The following is a 13,211-nucleotide window of genomic DNA, read 5'->3' as shown; positions in this document are numbered from 1 at the left end:
CATCCAGCTCACAGTCCCAACTACGCTTAGGGTGAGTCTCCCCTTCCCAGCTAGTGTGGGAGCTTCCCCAAATAGGGCCCAGGGCTCCTCAACCATTAGCCAGACCCAGAAACCTTTGGGTCAGGCCCTGGGACCCAGTGAAGAATCTTAGAAACTTCACTGAATAACATGCAGAGAAATGCATAAATCAGTTAATGTTCCATTTTATGAATTATCACAAAGCACATGGAATCCATCACCCACATGGATAAGATTAATAGCAAGCATCTCAGGGGTTCCTCCTGACTCTCCCACTCACCACCTTCCCTTCTTCCAAGGAAACTAGTCACCTTCTGACCACATAGGTTACTTCTGTGGGGTTTTGAACAGGTAGGAGGAGTCACCGTTCAAATTCTTGTATCTGGCTTCTTCCAACTCTGAGATTCATCCTGTAGAGAATTCCATTATTATGAACGGACCACAATGTATTCAGCCACTCTCGTTGTGACAAACATTTTGGTTGTCTCCAAAAGGGAGAGATGTGCTGCCATGAATAATTCTACTTCTATGCTATGGTCTCAATGTTTATATCCCCCAAGAATAGCATGTTGAAAACTTAATGCCCAAGGTGATGTTATTAGGAGGTGGGGCCTCTGGGAAGTAATTGTGTCATGAGAGTGAAGCACAAATGAATGAGATTCATGCCCTTCTAAAAGGGCTGGCTTCTTCCTTCCATCACATGGGGGCACAGTTGAGAAGACAGCCCTTGGCAACCTGGGGAGAGCCCCTCTCCAGATAGCAAATCTGTTGGTGCCGCCCAGCCACCTTGGACTTCCCAGCCTCCAGAGCTGTGAGAAATAAATTTCTGCTTTTCATAAACCACCTGATCTATGGCATGTTGTTATAGGAGTCCAAATGGACTAACACAGCTTCTGTGAGCTTTCTGGTAACTATGTTCTGGAGCACAGAAACACGTTTCTCGAGGCTCTACTTGAGAATGAGATTGCTGGGTCATAGGGTATATATCACTTCAACCCTGACATGTTAAAAAAAAAAAAAAAAAAAAAAAAAAAAAAAAAAAACCCTGACATGTCAGGCCATGCATCATCCAAAGTAGTTGCTTCAATTCACACTTTTTAAAGGTAAGTTAAGAGGGATGCCTGGTGGTTCAGTGGTTGAGCAACTGCCTTTGGCTCAGGGCATGATCCTGGGGTCCCGGGATTGAGTCCCTGCATTGGACTCCCCACAGGGAGCCTGCTTCTCCCTCTGCCTATGTTTCTGCCTCTCTCGTGTGTCTCTCATGAACAAATAAACAAAATCTTAAAAAAAAAAACAAAAACAAAGGCAAGGTAAAAGACGTTTTCTTTGTCACATCTTTGATAATGCTTTACATTTTCAGACTTGAAATCTTACCCAATCTTTTGTTGCATAATGCTATCTCTTCTATTTAAGCTTACGTTTCTCTCATTCCTAAGGAGGTTGAGTATCTCTTGATAAATTTATTGGCCACTTGGATTTCCTATTTTCTGAAATACCTGGTCAAGTCTTTTGCCCATTTTTGTATTAGGCTATCTGTTCTTTGTATAGGAGGATGTTATGTGTTCTTTTTTTTTTTTTTTTTTAAGAATTTATTCATGAGAGAGAGATAGAGAGAGAGAGGCAGAGGAAGAAGCAGACTCCATGCAGGAAGCCCAATGTGGGACTCGATCCCGGGACTTCAGGATCACATGCCGAGCCAAAGGCAGATGCTCAACCGCTGAGCCACCCAGGTGTCTCTGTTATGTGTTCTTAATGAGTCTGTTGTCAGTTATATGTGTTGCAAATATCTTCTCTCTCTTTGGTCTGTCATTTCACTCAAAAATTTTTTACAGTTACTTTTATTAAAAAAAAATATGGATGCCTAATTTTTTTCTAGGCTTCTCCCAGCCCTCTGCACTTCCATGTAGACCCTAGAGCCAGTTCATTAAGTTTCACAACAAAAATGAAAAGCATATGTTGGGGTTCTGACTGGGAGTAGGAGGAATCTATAGAACAATTTACAATACAGAGTCTTCCAATCCAAGAACATACTAGATCATCTCTCCATTTATTTAGGCCTTCTTTAAAACCCATCAGCAAAGTTTTATAGTTTTCTTTCTTGGGCCCCATATGGTTTTTATTCTTCCTTGGGTACTTGATTTTTTTAAGCTATCATAAATACTACTTTTGGTGTTTGCTTTTAATTTCATTTTCCATCAGTTTCTAGTAGATGGAAATGCCATTGACTTTTGTATATTAGATTTATATCCACAGCATTATTAAATAGTCTCTTCCTTTCCAATGTTTATGTCTTATATTTCTTTTTCTTGTCTTATTAGATCTTAACTAGTTCTTCCAGTATAAAATGGAACAGAAGTGGTGTGAGCAGGCATCCTTGTCTTACTCATGATGTTAGAGAAGGCATTCAACAAGTATGATTTCTGTGAGCCACATGGGTGCATCAGTCGGTTAAGTGTCTGCCTTCAGCTTAGGTCATGATCCCAGGGTCCTGGGATCAAGTCCCGCATCAGAATCCTGCTCAGTGGGGAGTCTACTTCTCCCTCTACCCCTTACCCCGATTGTGCGCTCTCTCTCTCTCAAATAAATGAATAAAATATTTAATAAAAAAAAGTCGGGAAGCCCCAGGTGGCCCAGCGGTTTAGCGCTGCCTTCGGCTCAGAGTGTGATCCTGGAAACCCGGGATCAAGTCCCACATTAGGCTCCCTGCATGGAGCGTGCTTCTCCCTCTGCCTGTGTCTCTGCCTCTCTCTGTGTGTCTGTCATGAATAAATAAATAAAATCTTTAAAAAAAAAAAAAGCCTGATGCTTGTTATCAATTTATTGTAGATAGCCTTAATCAGATTAAGGAAGTGCCTTACTATTTTTCTTTTTCTAGGAGTTGGGATTTTTTTTTTTCTTCTCTGGATCTTAAATTTTATCAAATATTGCCCTTTTGGAAAGGGGTCCCTCCATCCCAAGAGCTGTTCAGAGTAAGTGGAGGTCTAAGGTGCCAGCTCATCTGTTCCTCAGTTTGTGGTCTGGTCCAGCCACTTGCCCAGCAGACCTGCTTCTTAGCTCTGGGAACTTAGGACTGGGGTGTGAAGCAGAGTCTCCGAGCTGGTGGAGGCTTGGCCCTACAGCCATAGGGCACAGGCCTTCTCACCAAGCATACGTCCCACCACCAGGAGGGACTCATATAGCTCATTGCTCCTATGGGGAGTGGGGGCTGAGGTTTGGGAGGGGACCTGGGCCCAGAGGGTGATGGTGTTGGGGGTGCATTGACCAGTTGTGCCTCCAGCAGCCCACTGTTTGGAGATATTATGAAGGCCGCAGGATCCTTGTCCAGGTCCTGCTGGCCTGCACTGAGGGAAGGGAGCACGCAGGAGCTGGGGCACCAGAGAGCCCAGAGAGCCCCCTGCCCCTCCCTGGATCCCAGGGGTGCACCTCGGGTCTGGCCCAGGGCCACGGGGCAAGGCCACCCTGGGATCACTTGGGATTTGGGAACCAGCCTTCTCTGCAGGGCCTCCCACGAGGTGCCAGCCTGCACGGGAAGTGGGGGGCAGGCCCAGCCTACCCATCAGCACAGCCCAGTAGCTCCGACAGCCGCTCAGGTTCATGAGGTAGACCTCCCGGACCCGTTCCTGGTTCACAAAGCAGGTCCCGAAGTCCACCCAGCTGGTGGAGAGCTGCAGCTCGGGCATGGCCACGGTGGCTCTCAGGGGCACCACCTAGGGGGACAGAGCCTGTGGTGTGGGGCCCCTGCCCACTCCTGCTGGGCTCCAGGCCAGGGTCTCAGGGACACGGGGCCCTCTGACCCCAGGTACTGCAGCTTCTGGGGAGCCCATGGGCAGCGCCTCGGTGAGCAGAAGGGGGCTGGGCGCCAGCAGCTGAAACCAAGGCTGGTGGGGGTCTGCAGATCAAGGGCCCAGAAGATGTCCTCTGCTTTCCCTGCCACCCCCTGATGGTGAAGGACGTGGCCATCTTTGAGATCAATGAGGCCTTTGACCATCAAGAGGCCAGTGATCCCCCCAACCCCCTGCCCTGTTCAAGCCCTGGTTTCTGCTCCCTGCTCAGGCCTCTCTCCTCCTCCTCTTCCCCCATCCTGTGGGGGCCCCAAGGCCCAGCCCCCTGCTCCTGCTGGGGCCCATCTCACCTCTTCTCTTAGCCTCAGGCCCCACCTGTGCGCTGAGTGGTCCTAGCTCCTGGCGGTCCCCCCACATCACCCTCAGGCCCTGCCTCAGCCTACCCCACCTCTGGGCCCCAGCAGCCACCCAAGGACCAAGCTGGAGGGCCTGCCTGGTCACAAATGGATTCTTCCTTCTGGCTTCCCTGGAATCCATCCCTGAGGCTAGTCCTTTTTGTTCCTCACCTGTACCTTCCAGCTGGGACACTTCACATGCCACCTGCTCCGGGAAGCCTTCCCTGTTTCCCACCCTACAGTACCTCACCTGGTTCTGAGCTGAGGTAGGTAAGGAGAGATGATCCTCCTTTCTCCATGTGTGTGTCCTCATGGAAGGTCCTCTTCCAGGGCAGATGGGGCCCTCAGGACATGGGCCGGGGCTCCTCTTGTTTCTGAAGACCTCATCGGGGTCTGTCCTCTGACCCCCGAGAACAGTCTGGCCCGGCTGCACCCTCCTCGGTGTGGGGCGGGCCCGGGACTCACCTGAGTGGTGTGGTTGGCGTACTCCAGGAGCAGGCTCTGAGTAAACACCATCTCTTTCTCCCCGCTGGCATGCTGCCGAATGTCCACCCCGGGCAGCATCTGGTCAGCCGGGAGCTTCTGGTAGGAGAGCAGCTCCAGGGACAGTGAGAAGGACACGTTCACCTGAGCAGGCGCAAACAGGGCTGTCAGCTCCGGCTGCTGCAGACAGGCACCCCCGCCCCCCACCCCTCACCCCAAGCTCCGTCCTCCTCCCCTCCACGGCCCCCAGCTGCCCGGCAAGGCCCCAGCTTGGCCCCTGACACGACCAGCCCAGCAGTGCGCCTGCCTCCTCCTGGTGCCCCTGCCTGGGGCATTCGGTCCATAGACACTGGCCGTGCTCTGTGCCCTGCACCTACTAGTCCTGGGGATGGGGCCTCAGGAGCCAAGGACCTTGGGGAGGACCACATGCAAACCTGACCTGTCAGTCAGGTCCTGCCTGTGTCTTTAACCTGAGAACAAAGAGGAGCCGCTCTAATGGGTTGTAAGCACCGGGGTGGGGACACATCCAGGTCAGCTTTGCCTTCCACGGAGGTCACTCTGCCTGCTGTGGGGAGGCGGCAAGGGGGCACAAGAGTCAAGGGCCTGAGGTATAACTTGGGGCTTAGATGGGGCTTGGATGTGTGACTTCCACACAGGTCAGTGAACCTCACTCAAGGAATTTATCTAATATACCTGTTAAAATACAAATTTGTGGGCCACAGGATCAAGAGTAAGTAAAAAATGCAACCAACTCTAAGACTCTTTATTAAGACTCTGAAAGATTTAAGGCTGTGCTCCTAGACCCTTTCAACTAGACCAGTTTAGTGGAAGCTTCTGGGCAATGTTCTATATGTGTGCTGTTCACACAGTAGCCACTAGCCACATGTGGCTAGAGTCTTAACACTTTTCTTTTTAAGAAACAGGAAAGGGGGGATCCCTGGGTGGCGCAGCGGTTTGGCGCCTGCCTTTGGCCCAGGGCGCGATCCTGGAGACCCGGGATCGAATCCCACATCGGGCTCCCTGCATGGAGCCCGCTTCTCTCTCTGCCTGTGTCTCTGCCTCTCTCTCTCTCTCTCTCTCTGTGACTATCATGAATAAATAAATAAAAAATCTTTAAAAAAAAAAAAAAAAAAAAGAAACAGGAAAGGGTGGGGCACCTGGGTGGCTCAGTGGTTCAACATCTGCCTTCAGGTCATGACCCCGGGGTCCTGGGATCAAGTCCCACATCAGGCTCCCCACAGGGAGCCTGCTGCTCCCTCTGCCTGTATCTCTGCCTCTCTGTGTGTGTCTCTCATGAATAAATAAATAAAATCTATTTAAAAAAAGAAACAGGAAACGTTGAAAATTAATGAGTTAGGTATTTCAATGTAAGAAGTTAGAAATTGGATAATTAAACAAGTCCATCAAATATATAAAGAATGAAATGATAAAGAGCAGAGATGAATGAAATACAAAAGCAAAGAAGCCTGATAATTTGTTATATGAGAGTATTAATTACAGCGACAAATGGAAAAATCTTTACCTATAAGAATTCTTTAGAGAGACAGAGAGAGAGAGAGAGAGAGAGGGCACAAATAAACAGTATTAAGAATTAGAAGGGAAAGAAGGGGTGCCTGTATGACTCGGTTAACTGTCTGCCTTTGGCTCAGGTCATGATTCCAGGGTCCTGGGATCAAGCCCTGTGGGTTCCCTGTCATCAGAGAGTCTGTTTCTCCCTCCACTCCTCCATTCATGCTCTCACTCAAACAAATAAATACAATCTTAAAAAAAAGTTTAAAAAAGAATTAAAAGGGAAAGAAGCTCCTCAAAAGATCAGACATGGACTGATGTTTGGATAGACCATGTGGCCCTACAATCCCCCTCCTGGGTGTATACCCAAGAGAAATGAAGCATCCACCCACACAAAAATCTGTGGGAATATCCACAGCAGCATTACAAATAAGAGCCTGAAAGTAGAAACAACTCAAATGTCCATTAGCTGGATAAATAAAATGTGGTAAATACATGTGATAAAAATTTTTTTTGGCTTAAAAAAAAAAAGTACTCACCCTGCTACAACATGGATGCATTTTGAAAACAGTATGCTATAAATAAAATAAAATCTTTAAAAAAAATTTTTTTTTTTTTAATTGGGACGCCTGGGTGGCTCAGTGGTTGAGCGTCTGCCTTTGGCTCAGGGTGTGATCCTGGAGTCCTGGGATCGAGTCCCACATTGGGCTCCATGCAGGGAGCCCGCTTCTCCTCTCTCTGCCTGTGTCTCTGCCTCTCTCTCTCTCTCTCTGTGTGTCTCATGAATAAATAAATAAAATCTTAAAAAAAATTTAGAAAACAGTATGCTAAGTGAAATAAATCCATCATAAAAGGCCACATGTTGTATGATTCCATTTATTTTAAATGGCTGAAATAGGCAAATCCTCAGTCAGAAAGTAGACTAGTGGTCTCCTAGGGTAGGGGCTGGGGGGAAAGGGAAAGGATAAAGAATGGGATTTCTTTGGGCAGGTGATGAAAATGTTCCAGGATTGGTTGTGGCAATGGGGATTAAGGAAAGTGCTTATGATGAGCACTCAGTGTTGTATGAAAGTGTTGAATCACTAAATTCTACACCTGAAACCAGTATTACATTGTATGTAAACTAACTGGAATTTAAGTAAAAACTAAACTAATTGCACAATTCCACGAAGACACTAAAATCCATGGAACTGCATACTCTAAATAGGTTAATTGTGTGGCATATGACTTACATATCAAGAGGGAGGGTTAGTTTTTTAAAAGAAAGTTTAGCAGAAGTCAGAGTGGTGAAGAAGCAGAGAATAAGCAGAGAATAAGGTGCTCTCCTGGACAGGAACAAATTGTGTAACGTTTCTGGAGGGCAATTTGGCAATATGTGCAAACATTTAAAATGTGTGTACCCTTGGACTTGTAATCCCTCTTCTAGGATTTACTCCAAGGGGATCATTACTCCAACATGAACATGCATGGACACAAGGATATTCACTGCAGCTTTGTTACGTTAAAAACACACTTTTTAAAAACAATCTTTAAGTCATCACTAGGAGACATTACAGTTCAAACTAAGTAACTGATACAATTTATAATAAAGTTCTGTATTTCCTGACGTGGACAGTGTCAGTGGCATAATGTTGTGGGAAGTAAGCAGTTTACAGAATCACATGTTGTACATCCAGTTATATAAAATTTAGACATGTATTCATACATTTAGGGATGTTCATCAAAATGTGGAGTGATTTCCACTGGATAGAAGGTTTTAAAGAGGGTGCCTGGGTGGCTCAGTAGGTTGGGTATCTGCCTTCAGCTCAGGTGGTGATCCTGGAGTCCTAGGATGGAGTCTTGAGACGGTTTCCCTACTTCTTCCTCTCCCCCTGCTTGTGTTCTTTCTCTCTCTCTCAAATAAATAAAATCTTTTTAAAAAATCTTTATTTTTAAAAGAAGTTCTTAAGGAAATATTTTTAAAAATTTTATTTATCTTTTTCTATAATGTTGGAAATATAAAATATATATATGCATGATGCTTATAAAACAGCAAGGTATTCTCAAGGAGGAGAAACATTAAAAATTTTTTTTAAATGAAAGAGGACAAAAGGGCAAGCTCCACTCATCAAGGAATGTAAATGTTACATAAAATTTTCTGGAAGACAGTGAAAGAGAAAATAGTTGTGAACTCATTCACAAGGCTTGCAAATTCTTGATAAGAACATGGACACAGCTTAGGACTATTTATTTATTTTAAAGATTTTATTTATTTATTCATGACAGACACACAGAGAGAGAGGCAGAGACAAAGGCAGAGGGAGAAGCAGGCTCCATGCAGGAAGCCCGACGTGGGACTTGATCCCAGGTCTCCAGGATCACGCCCTGGGCTGAAGGCAGTGCTGAACCACTGAGCCACCCAGGCTGCCCCACTTAGGACTATTTAGAAAAGGAAAACTGCATCTCAATCTCATTCATGAACATAGATGTAAAAATTTTAGCAATAGATTACAAACCAAATCTAGCAAAATATAGAAAAAATGAAAATACATTTTGACCAGGTTGAATTTATTCCTGAAACTCAAGATTGGCTTACCCTCCTTATAAAGTAGACTAATATATGTGGGGTGCCTGGGTGGCTCAGTTGGATAAGCAGCTGACCCTTGATTTCAGCTTAGGTCATGATCTCAGGGTCCTGGGATTAAGCCCCATATTGAGCCTGCATCAGACTCTGCCCTCAGCAGGGAGTCTGCTTCTCTCCCTTTCCCACTACTCATGCCCCCCTACATCAAATAAATCTTTTTAAAAAATAGATTAATAGGGCACCTGGGTGGCTCAGTGGTTGAGCATCTGCCTTTGGCTCAGGTTGTGATCCTGGGGTCCGGGATCGAGTCCTAAATGGAGCTCCTCTTGGGCAGCCTCCTTCTCCCTCTGCCTGTGTCTCTGCCTCTGTGTGTGTCTCATGAATAAATAAATAAAATATTCAAAAAATATATTAATATATTTGAGCACATTAATAGAATTAAAAACAATCATTTATAGATTTAATATGCATTAATTTCAAAAAAAACCTCTTAGTATAAACTCAAGAATGTGAGAGAGAGGGCATCTGGGAAAATGTGTCAACTTGACTGTGGTAAGGGATCCCCAGAGAGCTGTTGAAAACATTATTTCTTTTTTTTTTTTTTTTTTTTTAGTATTTTATTTATTCATGAGAGACGCAGAGAGAAAGGCAGGGACATAGACAGAGGGAGAAGCAGGCTCTCTGCAGTAAGCCCCATGTGGGACTCGATCCCAGGACCCCAGGATCACGACCTGAGCCAAAGGCAGATGCTCAACCGCTGAGCCAGCCAGGCGCCCCTGAAAGCATTATTTCTAGGTGTGTTTGTGAAGGTGTTTCCAGATGAGTTTAGCATGTGAATTAGTAAAGCAGAGAGGGCTCTCCCCACTGTGGGTGGGTACCATTGAATCCAATGAGTGCTTGAATAGAACAAAAAGGTGGAGGAAGGGCAAATTCACTCTCTCTCTCCTTAAGCTGAGACATCCACCTTCTCCTGCTCTCTGACATTGGTACTCTGGGTTCTCTGGCCTTCAGACCCACATTGGGATTTACATTACAGTTCTTCAACCCTCCAGCCTTCAGACTTGACTGAACTATACCACCAGCTTTCCTAGTTCTCCTCCAGCTTGCAGGTGGCTGACAGTGGGGCTTCTTGACCTACATAACCATAGGAGTCCATTCCTTTTTTTTTTTTTTTTAAGATTTTTTAAAAATTTTATGTATTCAGAGAGAGAGAGAGAGAGAGAGAGAGAGAGAGACAGGTAGAGAGAGAAGCAGGCTCCATGCAGGGATCCCGAGGCGGGACTCATCCCAGGTCTCCATGATCACACCCCGGGCTGCAGGCGGCGCTAAACCACTGCACCACCGGGGCTGCCCTAGGAGTCCATTCCTATATTAAATCTCCTCTGGGCAGCTTGGGTGGCTCAGCGGTTTAGCGCCGCCTTCAGCCCGGGGCCAGATCCTGGAGACCCAGGATTGAGTCCCATGTCAGGCTCCCTGCATGGAGCCTGCTTCTTCCTCTGCCTGTGTCTCTGCCTCTCTCTCTCCCTCTCTGTGTGTCTCTAATAAATAAATAAAAAATAAATCTCCTCTTGTCTATATCTCTATACATCCCATTAGTTTTGTTTCTCTGGAGAACCCTGAACAATACAGTATCTATATAAGATTGTGCAGTAGAGATTGTACTTGGTGTTAAAATGTTGAAAGTGTTTTTCTTTGAGAAAAGAAAAGTAGCTCTCACTACTTCTATTCTACAGCTGCTAGACACCCAAGCCAGTCTAGTGAGACAAGTAATGGGATAAGCATGTTAAAATGTCTTCATTATAGTTGCAGACAAGTCCTTGTAGGAAAAGTTTAAAACTCTATGAATAAAGGAAATGAAAGATACAGCTAGCTGGTTTCCAGGCAGGTTTTCAGTCCACATCTACACACCACCTGTGAAGTTCTTGGGAGCAAATTAGCCAAGGAGCAAGCCTCCTGTCCAAGTCCAGGCCCAGAGTGATACCCAGACAGAGGAGCTGGCCAGTCACCAGAGGACAACACCAAACAATGTCTTTATTAGGGGACTTCTGGAAGAGCACAGCCCTGAGAAGAAGGCTTCAAAATTCAAAATTCACAAAGATAGTGACCTTAGGAAGGGATACAAAACTTCATTAAGAGATGTTAAAAGCTCAACATTACATAAAGCTTTTGAAAAGACAAGAAAGATCTCTGATGGAGCGTCTCCAAAGCACAGGACATCCTTACACACTGACACTAAGTGGGGCTGAGGGCTGTGAGTGAAGCTCACTTTAGCATCTTCATCACCCTTGTATTTCCACTTAAGTCTCCAAGACCTGTGGACTCTTCCCCCCAAAATATCACTGGGTTCTGATCTGTTCTTCCATTCTTGTTCCCACCTCCATGTGATCAAGTTTCTAGGAATAAAATTATCAACTTACAGGAAAGACAGTGAACAGGCAAACATGTTAAATGACACCCCAGGGGTGCATTCACTAAAATATACATCATAAGAAACCCCATGGAACAAACAACCCATCTTCTGCATTGAATCACTTGCAAGGGGAAAAAAAAAAGATGGAAGGAGAGCCTGCAGAGAGAGGGAGCCCTAAAAGGTGGATCAGCTGATCACAGAGTGTGCACATTTTGGGGTCCCGGTTCAAACAAATATTTATGGCATTTGCAAACAAATGGAAATTTGAATATTGAAAATAATAGGAAATCACTTTAAATTTAGGTTTCATAATGGGATTGTGGCTATTTTTCAAAAAGGCTGTTTTCTGAAAGGTGCCTGGGTGGCTTGGTTGGTTGAGTGTCCAACTCTTGGTTTCGGGTCAAGTCATGATCTCAGGGTTGTGGGACTGAGCCCCGTGTCAGACTCCACACTCAGCATGGAGTCTGCTTGTCCCTCTCCCTCTGTCCCCCTCCACTCTCTCTCTCTCAAAATAAATAAAAACCTAAAAAGTAAAAAAGTTGGTTCTTAAAAGAAATAAATACATACTGATGAAATGATGTAACATCTGGGATTGCTTCAAGATAATAATAAAGTAGGGGAAATGATGAGCAGGGGAGTGTGCATGGGCAGGATGGGCCATGGGTAGATGATTTGTGGGCTGTGTGATGGGTCCATAGGGGTTCATTATATCATTCTATCTACTTTCATGGATTTTCAAAGGTCTCCATTAAAAAGCCTTTACAATTTTAATGATATAAAAAAGAGAAAGTGGTTTGAGTAAGACTAAGCATGTCTTAGGAAAACATGTATATTTTTTGCAAACTAACCCTCTGGTGCTTGCCGGCAATCTTTGGGGCTTCTTGACTTGTAGATGCTACTCTCCAATCTGTGCCTGACTTCATGTGGCTTCCTCCCCTCTGTGTGTCTGTTCTAACTTCCCCTCCTCTTATAAAAACACCGGTCATTGGATTTGGACTTGCCCTAATCTAGTATGATGTCATCTTAACTTGATTACATCTGCAAATATCTTATTTCCAAATAAGGTTACACTCACAGGTACTATGAGTTAGAATTTTACCTGTATTTTGGGGGGCACACAATTGTACTCACTACACAGAGTCAATTTCTTTTCACTCTTTAATGAAAACATTCAAGAATATGCATTCACTTGTGAGTCAATCCCAAAGATTCTGCTGAAGATGTTTCTATTTTCTTGCTTTCTAGATGGTGCGTTAGATTTTTATTTCCTGGGCAGCCCTGGTGGCACAGCAGTTTGGTGCCACCTGCAGCCTGGGGTGTGATCCTGGAGACCGGGGATCGAGTCCCATATCGGGCTCCCTGCATGGAGCCTGCTTCTCCCTCTCCCTCTGCCTGTGTCTCTGCCTCTCTCTCTCTGTGTCTATGAATAAATAAATAAAATCTTTTTTAAAAAAAGGAACTTACACATATTTAAAAAAAGATTTTATTTCCTTTTTGACCAATAATTATTTAAGAGAATTAGTTAAAAGTCCTAAGTACCTTGTACTTAGGTACTAATGGGGTACCATTATTGCTGTTTTGTTTTCTTTTTAAAATTCTTTCAGCCCAAAGGTTGAAAGTTCGATAATTTATCAACTACACCCCCCACCAAAAATCCCCAACAATACAGAGGTAATTAAAATACAAAGGTGACCTGCCAAACACCAGTTTCTAAATCCCATTCACAGGGCATCTGGGTGGCTCAGTCGCTTGAGCTGCCTGAGCATCTGACTTTGGCTCAGGTCATGATCCTGGGGCTCTGGGATGGAGCCTCAAGTCGGGCCCTCCCTGCTCAGTGGGGAGCCTGCTTCTCCCTCTCCCCCTTGCTCAAGTTCTCTCTCTCTCCCTCTCTCTTAAATAAATAAATAAATAAATCTTTTTTTTTTTTTTAAATCCCATTCTCACAGATAATTGTTGATTACTTGAGTTAATCTTTCCAGACCTTTCTTTCACATATACACATCTTCCTCAAATGCCCACAGAGTGGGGAAGGGCAGATACCAAGGCACAAA

General features: G+C 45.1%; 2 protein-coding genes across 4 annotated transcripts in view; one reads left to right on the top strand and one right to left on the bottom strand.

The window, feature by feature from the left end:
• Positions 1–2,772, top strand: part of SLC22A14 (solute carrier family 22 member 14) — a 30,064-nt gene extending 27,292 nt beyond the window's left edge. Inside the window, exons 12-13 of one of the 3 annotated variants that reach the window (XR_012015158.1) lie at positions 1,605–1,748; positions 2,337–2,769. Coding sequence is in view for 1 of the 3 variants with exons in the window: in XM_072793324.1 (XP_072649425.1) it covers positions 1,605–1,617 (13 nt within the window). In the remaining 2 variants the exon portion in view is untranslated. Of the gene's footprint in view, positions 1–1,604 lie in introns of all 3 variants that reach the window. The other 2 variants (XR_012015157.1, XM_072793324.1) reach the window with 2 other exon arrangements.
• Positions 2,773–3,131: 359 nt separating this feature from the next.
• On the bottom strand, positions 3,132–4,889 carry LOC140614392 (uncharacterized). Its single transcript, XM_072793641.1, has 2 exons — positions 4,661–4,889; positions 3,132–3,725 (listed from the first exon to the last, which is right to left on the bottom strand). The coding sequence occupies exons 1-2, from the start codon at positions 4,757–4,759 to the stop codon at positions 3,132–3,134; spliced, it is 693 nt and encodes a 230-aa protein (XP_072649742.1). The 5' UTR covers positions 4,760–4,889.
• Between the last annotated feature and the right edge of the window lie 8,322 nt (positions 4,890–13,211).

This window comes from Canis lupus, chromosome 22 (genome assembly GCF_048164855.1).
Source record: "Canis lupus baileyi chromosome 22, mCanLup2.hap1, whole genome shotgun sequence".
NCBI lineage: Eukaryota > Metazoa > Chordata > Mammalia > Carnivora > Canidae > Canis > Canis lupus.
The sequence above is the reverse complement of the archived record's forward strand: the minus strand, read 5'-3'. Positions and strand labels throughout refer to the sequence as shown.